Source organism: Canis lupus, chromosome 20 (assembly GCF_048164855.1).
Source record: "Canis lupus baileyi chromosome 20, mCanLup2.hap1, whole genome shotgun sequence".
NCBI lineage: Eukaryota > Metazoa > Chordata > Mammalia > Carnivora > Canidae > Canis > Canis lupus.
In genome coordinates this window covers 13,971,666-13,991,706 of record NC_132857.1, presented here as the reverse complement: position 1 = coordinate 13,991,706, position 20,041 = coordinate 13,971,666, and the positions used below count along the sequence as shown (strand labels likewise).

Here is a 20,041-nt window from a genome sequence, read left to right as displayed (position 1 = left end):
CTAATAAAAGTAAGTTACTTTTCAGTTTTTTTAATCATTAAAATGGGTTTGGTTTTTCTCCCCTTCACAATTCACTTTATAGTTTCAAACTTTACCACACCACTTATGAATTGATTCATCTCCATACCAGAAAAGGCAAACAGATGTTTTGTCTTTTTATATGAAAGTAAACTTACATGTCCCAGTTTTAATTTGCATAAGCCTCAAAATTCAAAACAAGAAACAACTCAATACTTTAAAACCAAAATATCAGATTTAGTCTTGATAAGAGAATTGAAAATAACAACAAAATTTAAAAATCGTGTAAGTTCCAGTATGATATGATCAAAATAAAGCTGGACTCAGTATAGCAGGAGAAGGTATGGGTCTAAATTCTGGCTTTAATTAGTATGTAACTTTGAATGAGTCAACAATATCATGGTTTAAGTTCCTTTACTGATAAAAAAAGAGGTCAAACCAGATTTCTACAGTCCTAAGCTGCTCTAAGATTCTGCAAGCAACAGGTTTTCTTCTCTTACTTCTTGCATATTCTAGGTTTATTTTGAAGCTTCTTTTTAGTTTTATACTTCAGGTGTGTTAATCTTCATTATATTTCTAGCCTAAACCCCTCTCTACCTCCCCAACTTGCTCTATCCCCACCTTAACCCCACTCTACTCAAATGGTAGGGCTACAATCCTAAGATGATTTGTACTTGAAATTTAGCACAATTGGTTCAACTAGCTGATGGTTAATTAGCTAGGTCCATTAGGCAAAAACTTAGGTAGCATTTAGTCTTAGGTTATGAAATTCTGTAAACTTTTGAATTTTAAATAATCTTAAAGTTTAAAAACTCCTTACTTCCTTCCTGGTTATCATGGCAGCATCTTGCACAAGCCGAGAGACAGTTTCTTTCATTTTCTCTACATCTTCTTCTTTTTGCTTCTCCTGAAGAACAGCCTTCAGAAAAGTAATCATTTGATGTTATTATAAATCACATAATTATTAATAAAGATAATAAATGATTTAAAACATATCCACTAATTGCTTTGTTGAAAGCAAACATCTTATTCTAAACTTCTGGGACATCTCCACCTGGAATCTTGCCTAAGTTATTTTCCCTAATCTTTTCACCTAATCTCGTCCTAAAAATTTATTAGTTTCCTCTGGTATTTATTTCGGCCAGGGCCATCACTCTTCTAACCTGTGCAACTAGAAATCTTAAGAGTTATTTTGCAATTTTCCTTTTCTCCTTATACAAAATAAGCCACCAAGCCCAGGTAATAAAGTCTTGGGAAAAATCTCTTGGAATTCCCTTTCTTTCAATTATTAGATATTATTCAAATTAACATCCCTTGTCACCTAACTCCTCAATGTTTCTATTTATTCAATCATTTTCATCTCCCAACTAAAAAATACTCTCAATCATCCTAGTTCTGTTGTCAGTGACACCCCATTTCTCTGCTTCCCTCTGGAGCAAAACTCCTCTAAAGTCTGTGCCTGCTCATCGGCAATACTTTCTCTTACACCAACTCCAATCAGGCTTTCACCATCCATAGTCTCCACTGATAATCCATGAGTCAATTTTGAATATCTTATTTAATCTGTCAGCTGCACTTGAGATAACAGATTATTCTCTTTGTTTTACGTTCCTTATTTGGCTTTTAGCATACCACAGTATTAGCTTTCCTCCTAACTCCCTGATCATTTCTTTTTTAGTCTACACTGCTGTTTCTTCCTCTTCTCCTGAACCTCTTTAAAAATTGCACTACCTGGGGCACCTGGGTGGCTCAGTTGGTTAACTGTCTACCTTTAGTTCAGGTCACCAACCCGAGGTCCTGGGATTAAGAACTATATCAAGCTCCCTGCTCAGTGGGGAGTCTGCTTCTCACTCTTCCTCTCCTCCTCTCCTCTTCCCCTCCTTCTGTTCTCTCTGTGTCTATCTCAAATAAATAAATAAATAAAATCTTTTTTTTTTTTTTTAAAGATTTTTTTTTTTTTTTTTTTTTTTTTTATTTATGATAGTCACAGAGAGAGAGAGAGAGAGGCAGAGACACAGGCAGAGGGAGAAGCAGGCTCCATGCACCGGGAGCCCGACATGGGATTCGATCCCGGGTCTCCAGGATCGCGCCCTGGGCCAAAGGCAGGCGCCAAACCGCTGCGCCACCCAGGGATCCCAATAAATAAAATCTTAAAAAAAAAACCTGCAGGGACGCCTGGGTGGCTCAGTGGTTGAGTGTCTGCCTTCGGCTCAAGGCGTGATCCTGGAGTCTCAGGATCGAGTCCCACATCGGGCTCCCTGCATGGAGCCTGCTTCTCCCTCTGCCTGTGTCTCTGCCTCTCTCTGTGCCTCTCATGAATAAATAAATAAAATCTAAAAAAAATTAAAATTAAAATAAAAAAAATAAAAAAAAAACTGCATTACCCATCAGAGGGGAGGTGGGTGGGTGGGGGATGGGTGAAACAGGTGATGGGGATTAAGAAGTGCACTTGATGTGATGGCACTGGTGATGTACAGAATTGCTGAATCATTATATTGCACACCTGAAACGAACATAATACTGTATGTTAACTATACTGGAATTAGAATAAAAACTGAATTAAAAAAAAATTGTACTACCTAATACTTAAGTCCTTAGAGCTTTATTTCCATCTGTCCCTTGATGGTTTATCCATTCTCACGGTTTTAAATATTATTTATAGGCTGACAACTCTCAAATTTACATCTCTAGACCAAATATCTTTCTGAGCCTGGAACTGCTCCAATTTTAAGGCTGAATGAATTTCTCTTTTTTTTTTAAATCATCATATGATAAGTGGACCCATGTTCTTATCCCACTACCTTCCAAAGATACCATACACATCCCCATCTAGTTTTTTTAAAAAAATTGCCTAACAAATTTCCTCCTGCTTAAATAGGTAAGCTAGTGAGAAATAACAGCTGTTTTTTTTTATTCAAGTAGAATTAACAATAGGTTGTTAGATTAGCTTCAGATGTACAATATAATGATTCATCAGGTTTTTCTGTAATTATTATTTTTTTAAGTAGGCTCTATGCCCAACATGGGGCTTCAACTCATGACCCTAAGAGATCAAGAGTTGCATGCTCTACTAAATGAGCAAGCTAGGTGCCCTTGATTCAACAGTTCTATACACTACTCGGAGCTCATTATAAGTGTACTCTTAATTGCCTTCACCTAGTTCACCTATCTCCCCATCCAACTGCCCTCCCTCAACCACCAGTTTGTTCTCCATATTTAAGAGTCTGTTTCTCTTTTTTGGTTCATTTGTTTTGTTTTTTAAATTCCACATGAGTGAAATCATATGGTATTTGTCTTTCTCTGACTTATTTCACTTAGTATTATACCCTCAAGGTCCATTCATGTTGTTGCAAATGGCAAGATGTCATTCTTTTTACAACTGAGTAATGTTCCATTGTATAAATACATCATACTTTTATCCATTCATACATGGATGGGCACTGGGCTATTTCCATATCCCAGCTATTGTAAATACGCAGTAACAAGCTGTTTTGATGTAACAACATTGTGGGGGGAGAATGGGACAATGAGGAAATAGGGAAGCATCATAAAAGAACTGTAATAGGCTGTGTTTCATGTCTGTTTGTATAATCTGTAGAGAGAATCCTTGACTTTTTGGAATAAGCAACTGAAGGTGGTACTCCTTGAACAATTAAACAATGGGTCAGGAGGGAACTTAACACTGTAGCCATAAACAGCCTTGTTAAGGGTTTGTTGATTTCTGACCTGAGTGAGAAGATTTAAGGGATAGACAATGAGTATTGCTACTTCTCTGTCCATTGTGCTTTACACAAAATGTTCATATTTAGTAACCTAATATTAACAAATGCTCATATGACTAGGCTCCAGAGGGGAAAGATAAACAATTTTGTCCTGCTCTGAACTGTTCTAGCTAACTTAGAATTTAGAGCAATTCCCAAGGATGTTATGTTTATGCTGTGCCTTCCAACCATTCTGAGACAGTATTCAAATCGCAGATGGAATTATTAGCGGAAAGGCATGACAAGCACCTTTGTATTCTTACAGTTTAAGATTTGGAATATTATTTTTCATTAGCTTCTTAATATGTGACTTATATAGTTTGTTTCATTTTTAATAGTCCTCTTGGAAAACCCGCTATTATATAAAAAAAGGAAACAAAGTATTTCCTTTGTACTCTTCATGTTTCTCAGTAATTATGCATATGTTAGGTATTCAATAAATATTGGTTACATGAAGTAATGATTTAATATCTCTACAAAAAGGAGGCAACAACATTAACAACAAATCTATCCACCTGGTGACTTCTGTGGACTATATACATACCATTTATAGGGAAGTGATAAAAGAAAATCACAATTATTAAAGGGTTAAAAAAAGAAGTGACAAGAAGGTTCCAGTTAATAAATCTTTACAGCTAAATTTAATTCCTGTCAATTAAGGTTCTGCTCTATTAGAGTAATTATGTAGGTGATGAAGGGGAAATAAAGATGAGTAAGATTAATCTGGTTCAATTGAATAAAATATAGGGTATACTGCAGCAAAGTGCTATAGCAGATTTTTTAAAGTATGAGATTATAGAGGATGAAAATTGTTTACATAAGGATTGGAGACATAAAATCTGATATGAAAGCTTTGGGGGGAGGGTTGACATTTTGTTGTATTTTTTTAAGTTTTATTTTTTTAAATTAATCTCTATACCCAACCTGGGGCTTAATCTCATGACCCAGAGATCAAGAGTTGCATGGTCTTCCAACTGAGCCAGCCAACTGCCCCTATTTTATCATGTTTTATGATTAAAGTCTTACCATGAAGAATATAGCATGTTTATTAATAGAGAGCATAGCAGTATCATTGTTGTGTGTTCATTTTATAACTACTGACTCTCCTATTATTAGGTCATCTCAGGGAATGTTCGGTATTACATTATTTATAAACATATTTACTAGTTTTCTTACCTGATTTTTTTGAAGGTTAGCTTCTTCTAAGAGCTGCATGCTATTTCTGGCTCTTACAATAGCTTCGTATTTTTCATTTTCTAATTCATTGCACTTTGCTTGTAATTCTCTGGTCCGTTTTTCCAAATGTGTTTTTTGTGCTCTTAATTGGGTGGCTTCTTGGATTGCTACACAGAGTCTAAGAGTAAATAATTACATTGCGAAAGTTAAATATTTTTAAAGGGAAGAAGGAAAATAGGAGATTTACTGATTTACATCTATTATAGAACAACCACTATTCTGGTTACTTTCACGTGTATTTTCTCATTTGATCTGCACAAAAGTTTTGTAAAGGAGGTTTCATTACTTCCATTTTAAAGAACAACAGACCCAAAGAGGTTAAGCATTTGATTAAGGCCATATGGCTAATGAGCTGTGGGGCTGAGACAGAGCCTAGATATTCTAATTATGTTACACTTACTAGAGTATCGCAGCATATTAGTTATAGGATAATGTTTTGAAGCAAATCCTTAAAGAACGAGTTATTCTATTTATATGGTCTTTTAAAAATTTTCCTTGTTGCTTGGCTCCCTTTACCTCTTTACCCAGGTAACCAATGTGAATTTACTAATGTATATCTTCAAATATTTTTCTCCATGTTTATAAAATCACACACACCTATATACACATGTACACACATAAATGTACAAAGTATATACACACTGGTCCAAAGGCTTTTAAACATAATTTTTTTGTTATAAAAATTAAAGTCATAATATACACCCTTTTCTGTACTTGCTTTTCTCATTCAATATCTTATAGAAATCCCCTCAAGTAAAACCCCAGAAGTCTGATGGACGGAAATTCATTTCACTGTTAATTTGTATTTCCCTGATTACTGGAGAGCTTAAGTGTATTTTTAGTTAGCCATGTGAATTGTCTTCTTTGAATTTCCTCTTCATATCCTCTGCCAATTTTTTTCTGTTATTTGCTTGTTCTTTGTATGAACTCTTTGAATAATAAGAGAAATCCTCAGGCTGTTCTGTACACTACAAATATTTTTCCCAAATCTGCTTTTTTGGTTGTTGTTGCCTACTGACTGTATTAAAGAAATCTTTATTACACTAAAAATGTTCACTTTAATACAGCTAAATTTGGGTTTTTTTTCAGCTTGTAGGATTTCATTTTTTATAAAGATTATTTCTCTCTTCCATAGATTGCTAATGTAATTTCCTAGATTTCCTCAAAAGATTGCTACGTCTTTAATATTTTTACTGGTAAATCTTTAATGCATCTGGAGTTTACTCCTGAATGAGTATATAAGAGGGAAGTCCAATTTAACTTTCTTTCAGATTGATGGTCAGGTGTATAAATACCATTAGTAACTGATGAATTGAAATAATCCTTTTACCATACCTAAAATATGCAAATATAATGACTTAATTATAGATTATCATGTTTCATTGATCTATTTGTCTATTCTGTACCCAAATCATATCAATTTGATTATGGCTTTATTTATTTTTTTCCTGAATGATTATGGCTTTATAACAGGTTCTGATATATTCTGGTAAGACAGCTCTTCTCTTCCATTTCACACTTTTCTTTGTTATTTTCAGGCCTTTCTTTTTCCTTCCCTTTGCCTTCGCCTTGCCTTTCCTTTCCAGATTCTACTTATTTATTCATGAGAGACACACACACACAGAGGCAGAGACACAGGCAAAGAGAGAAGCAGGCTCCATGCAGGGAGCCCGATGTGGTACTCGATCCCGGGACTCCAGGATCATGCCCTGGGCCAAAGGCAGGTGTTTAACTGCTGAGCCACCTAGGGGTCCCCAGGCATTTCTTTTTTCTAAGTGATGGCAAGGGAAGCATTCTCTTTCACCTCTCCATTCCCACTACCTACACAGAAGAATGAGGAGGAAACTTCCCTTCTCCAGCACACCTCATACTCTCCCAGGTTTGGGAAATGAGAGAACTCAGCCTACCTTTTACGTCTCTATGTTTAAAACATTTTTGTTTTGGTATATCTGCTTCATTCTTAGTGAAGTTAAGGTCTACTACCATTTAGTCAGGGTTTTTGGTTGCCAGTAGTAGAAACCAACTCTATGCAAAAAAGGGTTTATTAAAAGTTTACTGGGAAGTTCACAGACTTACGGGGAAAGCTGGAAAATCAAGTTTGAATCTTTGTAGCAAGGAACATGCACAAAACTTCACCATAGAATTAGATGATGCTCTCATGAAGAAGTATAATCTGGGGAATTCTCCAAATATGCAAGGGAGATGAAATGCTGATGGCCCAAAATAATGACCATAACTGTATCTTTATCAAAATCATCCTTTCATCAAATTTCCTAGCTTTTGCATCACATATTTAGCTATCCCATTACTTGTAGTTAGGTTTATTAATGTTATATCTTTTTCAAAAACAGTGCCATTTTTCATTACATAAGGTCCTTCCTTCTTTGTTCTGTTACTCCTTTTTAACATGAAATCATACCTCGTATAATATTAAGACTGTCACTCCTCCTTTCTGTTTATACTTGCTAATGTGTTCCATTAAAATCTTTATTTTAAATTTATAGCTGATTCTCTTCATCTTCCTTTCCTTGAGATCTTTGTTCTAGTTCATTTACTCTTTGTCCTAGGTGTTTTCCAATATAACATATTACTGGGCCTTAGTTTCTTTTCTTTTTTAAAAAATTAATTTATTTTGAGAGAGAGAAAAATGGAGAGAGCCCAAGGCAGGGAGGGGTAGAGAAAGAAGCTCAAGGAGACTCTCACTGAGCACAGAGCCTGACGAAGGCTTGATCTCATAGCCCTGAGATCATGACCTGAGCCAAAATCAAGAGGTAGGTGCTAGACTAAGCCACCCAGGGGCCCCCTTTGATTTTTAATTAAAATATGTAAGTCTCTGCCTTTTAATGGAATTTAGCCCTCTCATATTTTAATGTGGTAATTTTCATATATGACATTATTCATTCTATTGTACTTCAGTTAAAGCATTTGTGGGGGAAAACGAAGCAGTTCCTACTTCTCCCAAAGAGGCATAGGAGATATAGCACTTTACTAACATTAGTTTACCAGCTGTTTTTATCATGGCCTCTTTGGGGCCAGGCAGAGCAGGTAATTCATGAAGGGCATGTACCAACTTCATCTCTCAAGAGCAAGCTTTGTTTAGCGACTGTGTGAACTCCAATCCTCAGTGAAGACTCCCTGCTACTCACATTCAGGCTTCACACCCACCCATGTCAGAAAAAGCTTTGCAACTAAAAGTTTCACATGCATTCAACAGTCTAGCAGCCCCAGCAACCACTTAGTTCTGAAAAGTCAGACTGGTGTTAGGAGTTGGGTGGAGTTACAGTAAAGCAGATTCAGATTATCAGCTTCATAATTTCTAGATATCCACAATTTTATAACATAAAAGGCATATTACTACTATTCTTTTTTTTTTTTTTAAGATTTTATTTATTTGTTCATGAGAGACACACACAGAGAGAGGCAAAGACACAGACAGAGGGAGAGGCAGGCTCCATGCAGGGAGCCCGATGTGGGACTTGATCCTGGTACCCAGAAAAAGAGGTCTTCAGGATGATTGATCACACCCTGAGCCAAAGGCAGACACTCAACTGCTGAGCCACCCAGATATCCCATATTACTACTATTCTTATTCTCATAAAGGCGCTTCTTCATTCTCTATAGCCAAATCTTATAAGAATCCTGCCAACGTGCTAAAATTGGGTCAAGTTCCCTCTTTGTATCATTATTATGACAACAATAAAGATAACAGCAAAAACTTATAATAACATTCTTTGTGCTAGGTACTTTATGTTAAGAAAAACATAATCTGCAGTATCTTCAACAATGCTGTGAGTTAGGTTATATCATTAACCTATAAGGCAGGGTATAGTTTCTATTATTGAACAATGAGATAGCTGTATCATTACATTTATTTTATAGATGGAGAAACAGAAGTACAGAGAGGGTAAGCAACATGTTCAAAGTTATTTATCCAGTTACTGGTGAAGCCAGAGTTTGAACTCAGTCTGGGTCCAGAGTCACATTCCTAATGAATATACTATACTGCCAAACACAAACTTCCACTTAAATGATACAGATACAACCCACAGATCTATAGAACTAAAACTACACAGCAAGGGGCTGTCGTTTCAAGTAAAGTTGGGAGTAAGAAGGTATACTAAACCCTAGGGTATTGAATGTAAGTTTGAATATCAAACATCATTACTCCCAGACTCTCTTCAACTTTAGAATATACTCAGACTTGTGCACTTCTACTCCAAGCCACAGCAGAAGACGGATGAACCCTACCCTGGGGAAACTGGCCCAAGAAAGATTCTGATATATTGGAACTGCCAAAGGAAAAAGCCAACTTGCTGCCTAAACATAATACAGTGAAGTCTGCCTGGCCATAATCCACTTGTGCACACTTAGCTTCCTATCTGCTTTTGGTTTCTTGTTCTTTTTTTAAACTGAGATATACCGGACATATAACATTTTATCAGTTTCAAGTGTACAACATAATGATTTGGTATTTGCATACAATGTAAAATGGTCACAACAATAAATGTAATTAATATAGATCACCATATACAGCTATAATTTTCCTAATGATGACAACTTTTAAGATCTATTCTCTTAGTAACTTTCAAATATACAGTACAGTATTATTAACTATAGTCACAATTTTATACATCACATCCTACAACTTATGTCTTTTGTAACTGGAAATTCATAACTTTTGACCACCTTCACCTATTTCATTTCCCCTTCCTCCACCCCAACTACCAGTCTGTTTTCTATGAGTTTGGTTTTTAAGGATATGGAATGATTCACAAATTTGCCTGTGGGCCATGCTAATTTTCTCTATATTCCAATATTTAGCATATGTGCTGCTGAAGCAGGTACTTTGTTTTCTTACTCTCAAATATCAACGGACAGGGGGACGTGAGTGGGGCAGTGGTTGAGCGTCTACCTTTGGCTCAAGGTGTGATGCCAGGATCGAGTCCCGTACCTGGCTCAAAATGGGGAGACTGCTTCTCCTTCTGCCTATGTCTTTCTATATATCTCTCATGAATAAAAATAAATCTTAAAAAAATCAATAGAAAGGATCACCAGTCATTTGAAGAAAGATGGGCAAATAGAAGAAAAAAAAAAGGAATCCAGAGATAGAGACAATGACAGAAGAAAATGATAAAATATATATTTAATATACTGAACTAAGATATAACATCTATTTTTTTTATTGGTGTTCAATTTACCAACATACAGAATAACCCCCAGTGCCCGTCACCCAATCACTTCTACCCCCCGCCCTCCTCCCCTTCTACCACCCCTAGTTCGTTTCCCAGAGTTAGCAGTCTTTACGTTCTGTCTCCCTTTCTGATATTTCCCACACATTTCTTCTCCCTTCCCTTATATTCCCTTTCACTATTATTTATATTCCCCACATGAATGAGAACATATAATGTTTGTCCTTCTCCGACTGACTTACTTCACTCAGCAGATATAACATCTATTAAATAAGAACAAGCTACTACAGAAAAAGAAACAGAATAAGAAATGGATCTTTAAAATAAAAGTAGCTTTTAGCTACTAATTTTATTTTATAAAATATTCAATAGATGCTTAGTTAAAAGAAAATTTAAGGAAACTTCCAAGAAAGGAGAAAATAAATGAAGGAATGAAAAACAAGAGAAAAGATAGGGAAATTAGGGAATCGATCTAAAAGTCCAATATCTAACTAATTTTATTTTATTTTATTTTTAAATACTCTGTTTATTTTTTTTTTTAATTTTTATTTATTTATGATAGTCACACAGAGAGAGAGAGAGAGAGGCAGAGACACAGGCAGAGGGAGAAGCAGGCTCCATGCACCGGGAGCCCGACGTGGGATTCGATCCCGGGTCTCCAGGATCGTGCCCTGGGCCAAAGGCAGGCGCTAAACCGCTGCGCCACCCAGGGATCCCTCTAACTAATTTTAAGTTCAAGAAAAAAGAACAGAAAAAATATGAAAAAAAAAAAAAAACAAAACTATTGGGACGCCTGAGTGGCTCAGTGGTTGAGCATCTGCCTTTGGCTCAGGGTGTGATCCGGCAGTCCTGGGATTGAGTCCCACATTGGGCTCCCTACATGGAGCCCGCTTCTCCCTCTGACTACATCTCTGCCTTTGTGTCTCTCGTGAATAAATAAATAAAAATTAAAAAAAAGAAATTCAAAAATCTATAAAAAATTCCTTGAACGGAAGGACATGAATTTCTAGAATGTCCCCAGTAGGATGAATGGAAAAGGATTCTCACTGCATGTACACACTGCGATTTTAGAACACTGATGGTGATGATGGTGGGTGGCTGATCCTAAAAGTCTCCAGAGGGAAAAGAGGATTCACACATAAAATATTGTGATTTTGAATGACATAGTAGTTCTTTCCTATAGTTAGAGGATAGACAATATAAGGAAAATATCAACATTCTAAGGACAAATGATTTAAAACCTTGGATTTCCAACCTATGATTTATTACTCAACAGAACTACCATACACCTTTGAAAGTAGGATAAAGATACTTTAAAATAAGCAATGTCTTAAAAAATGTGTCCCATATAGCCTCAGCTGATGGAGAATGGTATCCATTAAAATTAGGGAGTCAACAAAGAAAGCAGTAGCCATGGGGATGAAAAAGACCCAGGCTCCAATACAGAATAGCAAGGAAATCCCAGGACCACAGCAAATTAGTCTTTTGCATCAGTCCTAGTGAATGGTTTGAAGAAGGGGATGGAAATCCACCAATGGATTTCTTCAAGAAAACAATGTAATTACAATGACCTCGTATGGCTGACCAGATTGAAAGGCATTTTAGAGCTTTGATAATTTAGTTATGAATTAGTATGAAGTACATAGAAAACTTGCTATGTGAAGAAATTATAGTTTATAAGAACCTGTTGTTCATTATAATCCTTGTGGTACTATGACTTTGAAACAATGCTTATATATTTTCCTTGGATAAAAATCAAAGTAAAAATGAATAAAGTCAATTAAGCTAATTTATAACTATTTAACATACGAAAACTACCTTACAAAACTGATACAATAATGAAATAATTTGGTCAATAGCAACATTAAAAATATTCAGGCTACCTTGCAAACATTTCATAATAAATCAAGGAGCTGTAACTGTGGAAAAAGATTCAAGACTTTTATTCTTTACAACAATGAAAACTGTTGTTATTCTTTGTGACAGTTTATTATAGATCTTCTTTCTACCTTGTTCTCTTTCATTAAGATTAAAACAAAATCCAAAACCATTTTTTACCATTGAAAATCATTATCATTTGTTAGTCTTATAAATAGACTAGATTTAAAATAATAAACTTGGTGCTGGGTCCCCTACATATAGTCTTACCTCACTTAAAACTAAAGAAACTACACCTGAGAGAGGTTGGTTAACTTATCTAAGATACACAGACAGAATGTACTAGAACCAGAAATCAAAGCAATTCTGCCTCTAAATCTCAAAATCTTTCTACTCCAACAATTTATATTCCTGTCCCCCAGATAACCTCACCTTGAGAATACCATCAAATTAATCTTCATACAATATTAATTTCATCACGTAGTCTGGGATAAAGAATTTGTAATACATCACACAAAACCCAAATTTGACTTATTTTATTTCCAAGGCCCTCCATATTTTATCCAATCACATTCACCCATTTCTAATGTATGGCCTACAACTCCACTTAAAATCAAGATATTTCAACATCTTGAATTAAAGATGTATTATGTATTTATGTGTTCTATTTATGTATTCTATTATGCTTAGGAGTAGGGACAGCAAACAAAAAGCAGAACAATGATTAGAATGAAATTTACTTTTCACCAGTCATCTAAATGAAGATTTCTTAGTCCTATATCCTTTTTTAAAAGAAACACCAAATTTAAAAATATGAAGAGGTAGTTTAAGCCAATTCTACTCATTTAACTTCTGCCTTAACTAGCTGAGCATATACAAACCAGCAAAATCTTTCCCAGAGACAACAGTCATTCTCTGGAGGTAATTCCCAGGGTCTATAAATCATCTAAAAAGGGGGAGAGGGGGAATCCTTTCTTTGAAAGAAGGAAATGACTTATGCTTCTTAGGTGTTTATGGCATTTGAAAGGATCACAAATAATAATTTAAAAAATAATAATTTTTAATAATGGCAATATCAAGCATTCATTGAGGCCAAAATGTGTCTGATTTTATGGAACAGAGAGGACCATTAAAAACAAAACTTTTCCAAAATAAAAAGGAATTCTGGCAGTTCCATCAGAAAGGATACACTTACACCTAAAAACACAAATTATATAAAAATATATAAAAATACAAGAGATTTTTTTAAACTTTAAAGTATATAACCTTTTCTTATCATAATAGTAACAATATTAGTTTAATAGCTCTAAAAGGCAGCCAATGTAAAATTTCCTTTTCAGAGGCGGCTAGCTGCATACTAGACTACTACTATTTCTTCTTCTTCTTTTTTTTTTTTTTTAAAGATTTTATTTACTTATTCATGAGAGACACAGAGAGGCAGAGACATAGGCAGAGGAAGAAGCAGGCTCCCTGCAGGGGACCTGATGTGGGACTGGATCCCAGAACTCCAGGATCATGACCTGAGCCAAAGGCAGATGCTCAAGCACTGAGCCACCCAGGTGTCCCTGGATTTTTAAGAAATACCCTTAGATTGTGCAGTGATCTCTTCTTAGAGAGCTATTTGGTTAGGTTATATTATAGCTTCATACTGAAAGCAAAAAAAATTTAACAATAACAAAAAACTCCAAACTTTCAACACTAAAAAGACAAAGCACTGTTGATTGATTCTTTATATTTCAATATTATCAGAATCAAAAGGAATGAAAATTCACTATTCAGAGTTTACTGTTTTAAGTCTCTAGCATTTATTTTCATAGCATAGAATAGCTACTAGGATAATAGAAATGACAAGCTACACCCAGACATTTTTCTCTAAGGTTAACACAAAGAAGTTCAGGAAAGCAGTAGTACAGTCAAATTAATCAGCTGCTGAAAAGTTCAGAAAAATGAAAAAACAAAACCTTAAGACCCCAGCACTTAAAAATTACAAGTCTTTTCATCAGAATCTCAAGTTAGTAGTTAAAATCAATTAGTTCTCAACCTGCCATGAGGAAAGAAATTATTTTTATTAATACTTTGAAGAACAAGAAACAAAGTCAAACATCTTGTTTTCCGGACAATAAATTAGCCATGGATTTGTGAGTAGAACTGAGAGCTCAATTTTTAATGTGCTCAGATCAGCAGACTATTTCTGAGTGTAAAAGATTCTAATCATACAGAGTAGAATTTCCAGCTGTCAATCATAAAATGAATTTATGGTCTATGGCCACTGTATCTTTGATTACAAATGACAGTTTTTAAGTCTTTTACGGGAACATTCAACAAGGACTAGGAAACAACAAAAACAAAAGATTTTTGAGTGCACATTTACATTAAAATAGCAATTAAAGACAACCTACAGAATATATTTAAAAAGTAGTCCAGACCTTCAAAGATAACTGAAAATTATTGCTTCAAAAGACTCCAAAGAAAACACCTTTAATGGTTTCTTGAGTATTTTTTTCTCTTGTGTACCTACTTAGTAAGATAGGTTTTCTGCAGAATTTTTACCTCTTTGTTTTTCTGCTGTAAGATGGAAAGAACATTTTTGATTTGGGGATTGACTACACTTGACTATGTCTGCTTTGGGGAAAAGGTAAAGACAGAAATTATCTTTGAATATATATTCAAAATACTGATCTACTGTGATTTTTTTAAAATAATGTCCAATAAATCATATTTTAAACCTATGATTATACTTTGTTTAGCAGTTACAAAATACATATTTTAGAAAATATCATCAACTGAAACTCCAGTGTGGAATATCTTTTCAAGCTTATAGAGAAAGCTAGATGTACTTAACAATTTACCTTGTTTCTAATTGTTTTATACTAGATTGTAACTGCTGTGAACGCCTATCTGATGCTTCTTCTCTTCCTTGGGCAGACAACATCTCTTCCTCCTAGAAAATAAAGAAACTGGAAGCTTGAGTATGTGAAAATAGAATACATCATTATACAGCATATAAAGAAAAGAATTTACTCTATAAAGTTTTCATACTTCTGGGATTTAATATGTAAGTTTAAAGAACGGATACCAATACAGCATTATCTAATCAAGTCCTTAAAACTAGATCTTATATCTAAGTATGAGAGCTGTCCCTGAAATATGTTTCACTAAAAAAAAATTCTATAGCATAGTATTTACGGTATGAATCTTACATTAAAAAAATTTAAACATATATGTGTATACATACATACAGAAAAAAGGTCTTTAAGCTATAAACAATCTGTTAACAGTGATTATTTCTTAGGAATTTGACTGCAAGGTAATCTTGCATATCTCTATTATATATTTTGTATATATATTGTGCTTTTCTTTCATTTTTCTATATTATTTGCATTTTTGTGAATAGCATGCACCTCTTTTATAACTAGTAAGATAGTAAAGTTGAACTTTTAAACAGCTAAAAAGGAAAATAAATAACCATTAACAGTTTGGAAATAAATCATACATATACTAAAAAAGGGGGAAGAGAATGTCACTATCAATTTTGTATTAGAAAAACAATAGTCGAAAGTCACTGCATATAAATTTCTACCAATATTTCAAACCATTTGTTATAGTGCAAATCTAACAAAACACAGCAGGGATTTGTATACAGATAATCTGCCTTAAGAATATGCTCTTTTAACTTGGTTATACAGCATCCTATTATAATCATAGGATATTTCTTCTCTGACATTATCAATGCTTTCAAATAAATAGGTTTGTTTCTTTTAATCTTTGATTTGTATCACCTTTAGAAAAAATCCTGTTTATCCTTTCTTGCTTTCTGTTGTGTTAAATATTTTTACATGCCACTTTAATTCTATTGATTTTTAGTTATATCTCTTTGCATTATTTTTAGTAATGGCTCTAGAGATTATAATATGCATCTTTAACTCATCTCAATTTCAATTTATTCAGAATTAACATTTAGTTCAGAGAAAACACTGGAACCTTGCAGCATTGTATTTATCTCTGAGTACCATCCCAGTCTTTAGTGCCATTGTTATATTACATCTGTATGCCTTATAAATCCACCACCTAGGTAGACATCACTGAACTCTAACTCTGAAACTAATAGTATACTGTATGTTAACTGAATTTAAATAAAAAAAAAAAAAAAAAAGAAAAAATCCATCACATACACTGCTCAGTTCTGCTTTAAAGCAGTCATATCTTTTAAGGTATTAATTAGAGAAAATATATGTACAAAAATTATTTCATATTTACAATTATTATTGCTCTTAATTTCTTCCTATATCCAAGTCACCATCTGGTGTTCTTTCCTTTTTAATATAAAGAATTTCCTTTGGCATTCTTTGAAGAGCTCTGCTAGTGACAAATTCAGTTTTAATTATCTGAAAATGTCTTTATTTTGCCTTCATTTTTGAAGTACAGTTTCACTGGACATAGAATTCTTAATAACCTTTTTTTTTTCCTTCAGCATTTCAGATATATTACTCCAATGTTTTCTGCCTCCATGCTTTTTATAAGAAGTCAGCCATTACTCACTGGTTCTCTTGTTCATGCCATTTTCCTGTTGCTGCTTTCAAGTTTTCACTTAATAACTGGCTGCAGTACCGATATGATGTGTAGAAGTAATTTTCTTTGTTTATTCTACCTGTTTTTGGAAGTGTTCAGCCATTATTTCTTCAAACATCATTTCTGTCCTCTTCTCTTCTGCAATTCCAATTATGTTTCTGTTGGCTTGCTTTGTATTTTCTCACAGATCTCAGAGGTCTTGTTCATTTTTCTTCCATCTTTTAAACTCTTTTTTGGCTAGGAAAATTTCTGTTGATTTGTCTTCAAGTTCACTGCTTCTTTCTTCTGCTTTTTCCAATCTATTCTTGAGCCCAACTAATTAAATTTTTATTTTGGTTGCTATACTTTCCAACTCCAGAATTTCTATTTTTAAAATTATTTTCTATTTCTCAGCTAAAATTCTCTATCTGCTCTATCACTGAAACATTGTTTTACTCTAGTTTAAATATAATTTTAATTTCTTGAACACATTAAAAAAATTTTTTAAAATAATTTTTAATAAGATTTTATTTATTTATTTGAGAGAAGGAGGGAAATAGTGAGAGAAAACACAAGCGGGATGGGGGAGGGAGAGGGAAAAACAGGCTCTCTGCTCAAGGAGCTTCATCCCAGGACCCCAGGATCATGACCTGAGCCACCCAGGTGCCCAATTCCTTGAACATATTTATAACCGCTTATTTGAAGCCTTTGCCTGCTAAATTAAAGAACTAGGTCTGCTGAGAGTAAATTTCTATGGACTGCTTCCCTCATCCCAGGCCCATCAGTCACACTTTCCTGTCTAGGAAGTTTTGGTTAAAAAAAATAGATAATATAGATAATTCACTGCAGTTACTTGGGATTCTGTTTTGATCCTGAGGATTACTGGCTTTCTGTTTAAGGAGGCAATCATTTTGCCTTGATTCAAACTCCGGAATGTTTCCCCCATAGTATGCAGCAGCTGCCATCTGTAATCAGTTCTTATTTCTTTCCACAGTTGCTTTTTTAGCCGGGCTTCCTGAAAGTTCTCCTGTGCCTATATACTTTGACGACTGGTCAAGTTTGGGCAAGGGTAGGGCTCATCCTCTTTGTGATTTTGTTGCTTTTGGAAATTTCCCTGTAATTTCAAGCTGCTCGGCCTGCTTTGGGCCCTGCCCTCTGATAATTCAAACATTAAGGCTTCAGCTTTATGTTGCTTGAATAGCACACATTTCAGGAATGCACTCAATTATAAAAAGCAGCAAACTCAAATATATAGTTCCATAAAGCTCTATCTTTCAAGAATAGATTTCATTTAGGTCTCTGCCTACATTTTCACTGACCTCCCTCTCCCATTCTCATATGCATACTTTGGCTATCAGCCATGGATTTGGTCAGAGTTTCTTCTCAGAATTCAGGTTTCTCTCAGGTTTTTGTCGTTGTTGTTATTGCTCTCTTGCACCAATATTTCTTCTTTAAATTTTCAACTGCTTTTCTCACCTTAAATTTGATCTTGGCCAAGTAAGCCCATCTAAAGCTTTGTTTTCTGAAGGCACAGCTATGGGGGTTGGCGAGAATGCCCAGGTCAGAAATCAAAAACTTAAAATTCATACCTCTTTCAGTATCCTTCTGTTTTTGGGTGTGTTCTAGTATTTTAAAGAATGTATCCAAGTTTTATAACTGTTACCTATGGGAAGTTTTACATAAGCCTTTCACAAATCTACCATTATTAGAAATCTATAATCAACTTTCACAGAATAGGAAATAAGGCTTAGAAAAGTTATACAGCTAGTAAGTACCACAGCTAGAATTTTTGATAATTTGATCCATCTAAATCTAAAACCCTGGGCAGCCCGGTGGCTCAGTGGTTTAGTGTCGCCTTCAGCCCAGGGTGTGATCCTGGAGACCTGGGATTGAGTCCCAAATCGGGCTCCCTGCATGGAGCCTGCTTCTCCCTCTGCCTGTGTCTCTGCCTCTCTCGTGAATGAATAAATAACATCTTTTAAAAAAAAAAAAAATCTAAAACCCTGACCTTTCCTTGACATCTGCCTCAAATGGACCCTATACACATAAAAAAAGTCTCTTATGTCAGTATTTACACAAATAACACAAAATGTAGTATTAAATGCTTCTTTTCATCTAGTGTATTACTAATTAATCAAACTCAATCATGCATTATTATGTTTTTTAGTAATTATGTGTTTAGGAATGATTACAATGTTTTACTGACTCAGGATAAAGTAAGTTGAAATAAAATTATTTCCAAAATTATTCTATATGTTGGCAAATCAACTCCAATAAAAAAAATATACAATCCCCCCAAAAAAACCCCAAAATTATAATTTAGCTTCCCAATTTAAAATTTTATATTTAGAGGGCAATAAAATGATTTTTGTTTTTCAGCAACACTCTTTAATACCTAATCCAAAATAGTTTAATAATAAAATTCATAGAATACTAAGCTATAGGCTTCCAGTTGTTTTAGAGATAGGAATATACCTTCTTTTGCATTTGTCCTTGAAGATTTTCAGTCACTTTAGTTAACTCTTCTACTTTTGCTGCTGCAACTCTCAGATCTAACTTGGCTTGCCTAAAATAGAAAGTAAAGTAATAAACACTTTTCATAGACCATAAAGAATTTAAAAAGCTAGAAAAGAAATTTAAATTTGGTGAAATCAGTACTAACTCATGCACCTAAAAATGGATCTAAGGGGTAGATACTGAAAGATTCCCTTATTACTAATAAAATGCATGTGGATGAGAGTGAAGAGGAATAATATAGGCAAAAGGCAGGCATATAAAGTGGGAGTCATTAATATTTGGATAAATTATATTTCATACTCAAATGATTCCTACTTCATGAAAAAGTACTTTATCATCTTAATAATTACCTAAAAAGAATGACAGTGCTAAGCAGAATATAGTTATGTTTATAACTTCCTGAATTTATAGAGTTAAAGAAGTATCACTGACTGGTTTTTTCTATGAAAATGAACTAAAACTTCAATCTCTTGATCATTCTTCCTTAAATAACAGAAGTATGTATTTTATAACCATTTAACCTAATGAATTCAAACATTTGATTCAAGATAGTACAATAGCTACTTTTTTCAGAAATTGTAGTTGTAAAGGACAAAAACAGCAAGTTTTTTTAATGTTCCATTAGTATCAAATAAGTTTCAGTATCTTCTTGACTCCCCACAGAAAAAGATTTTAGAATAAGAGTTTCTGATACAGAAAAAAAAGATTTTTAATATCTTACCAATTAAGCATTAAATATGAGTGCAAAACATTTGGATTATGTAAAAAACATACATTTTTAGGAACAAAGCTACTTTACTGTACGAACTGCCCATATTTGCTTAATTATATTTTATGTAGGTATTATAAGTCAATCATATTAGTGCTGTTGAATTAAAAAAATTATTTGGTGGA

The 20,041-nt window shown here is 34.2% G+C and overlaps 1 protein-coding gene across 7 annotated transcripts in view; it reads right to left on the bottom strand.

Annotated features, from left to right (window-relative positions):
- Positions 1-20,041, bottom strand: part of SCLT1 (sodium channel and clathrin linker 1) — a 177,758-nt gene that overhangs the window by 82,625 nt on the left and 75,092 nt on the right. For all 7 annotated transcript variants that reach the window (XR_012012785.1, XR_012012784.1, XM_072788391.1 and 4 more), the window contains 4 exons: positions 19,106-19,196; positions 14,932-15,023; positions 4,956-5,133; positions 839-937 (listed from right to left, as the gene is read on the bottom strand). Coding sequence is in view for 5 of the 7 variants with exons in the window: in XM_072788391.1 (XP_072644492.1) it covers positions 839-937; positions 4,956-5,133; positions 14,932-15,023; positions 19,106-19,196 (460 nt within the window). In the remaining 2 variants the exon portion in view is untranslated. The remainder of the gene's footprint in view (positions 1-838; positions 938-4,955; positions 5,134-14,931; positions 15,024-19,105; positions 19,197-20,041) is intronic.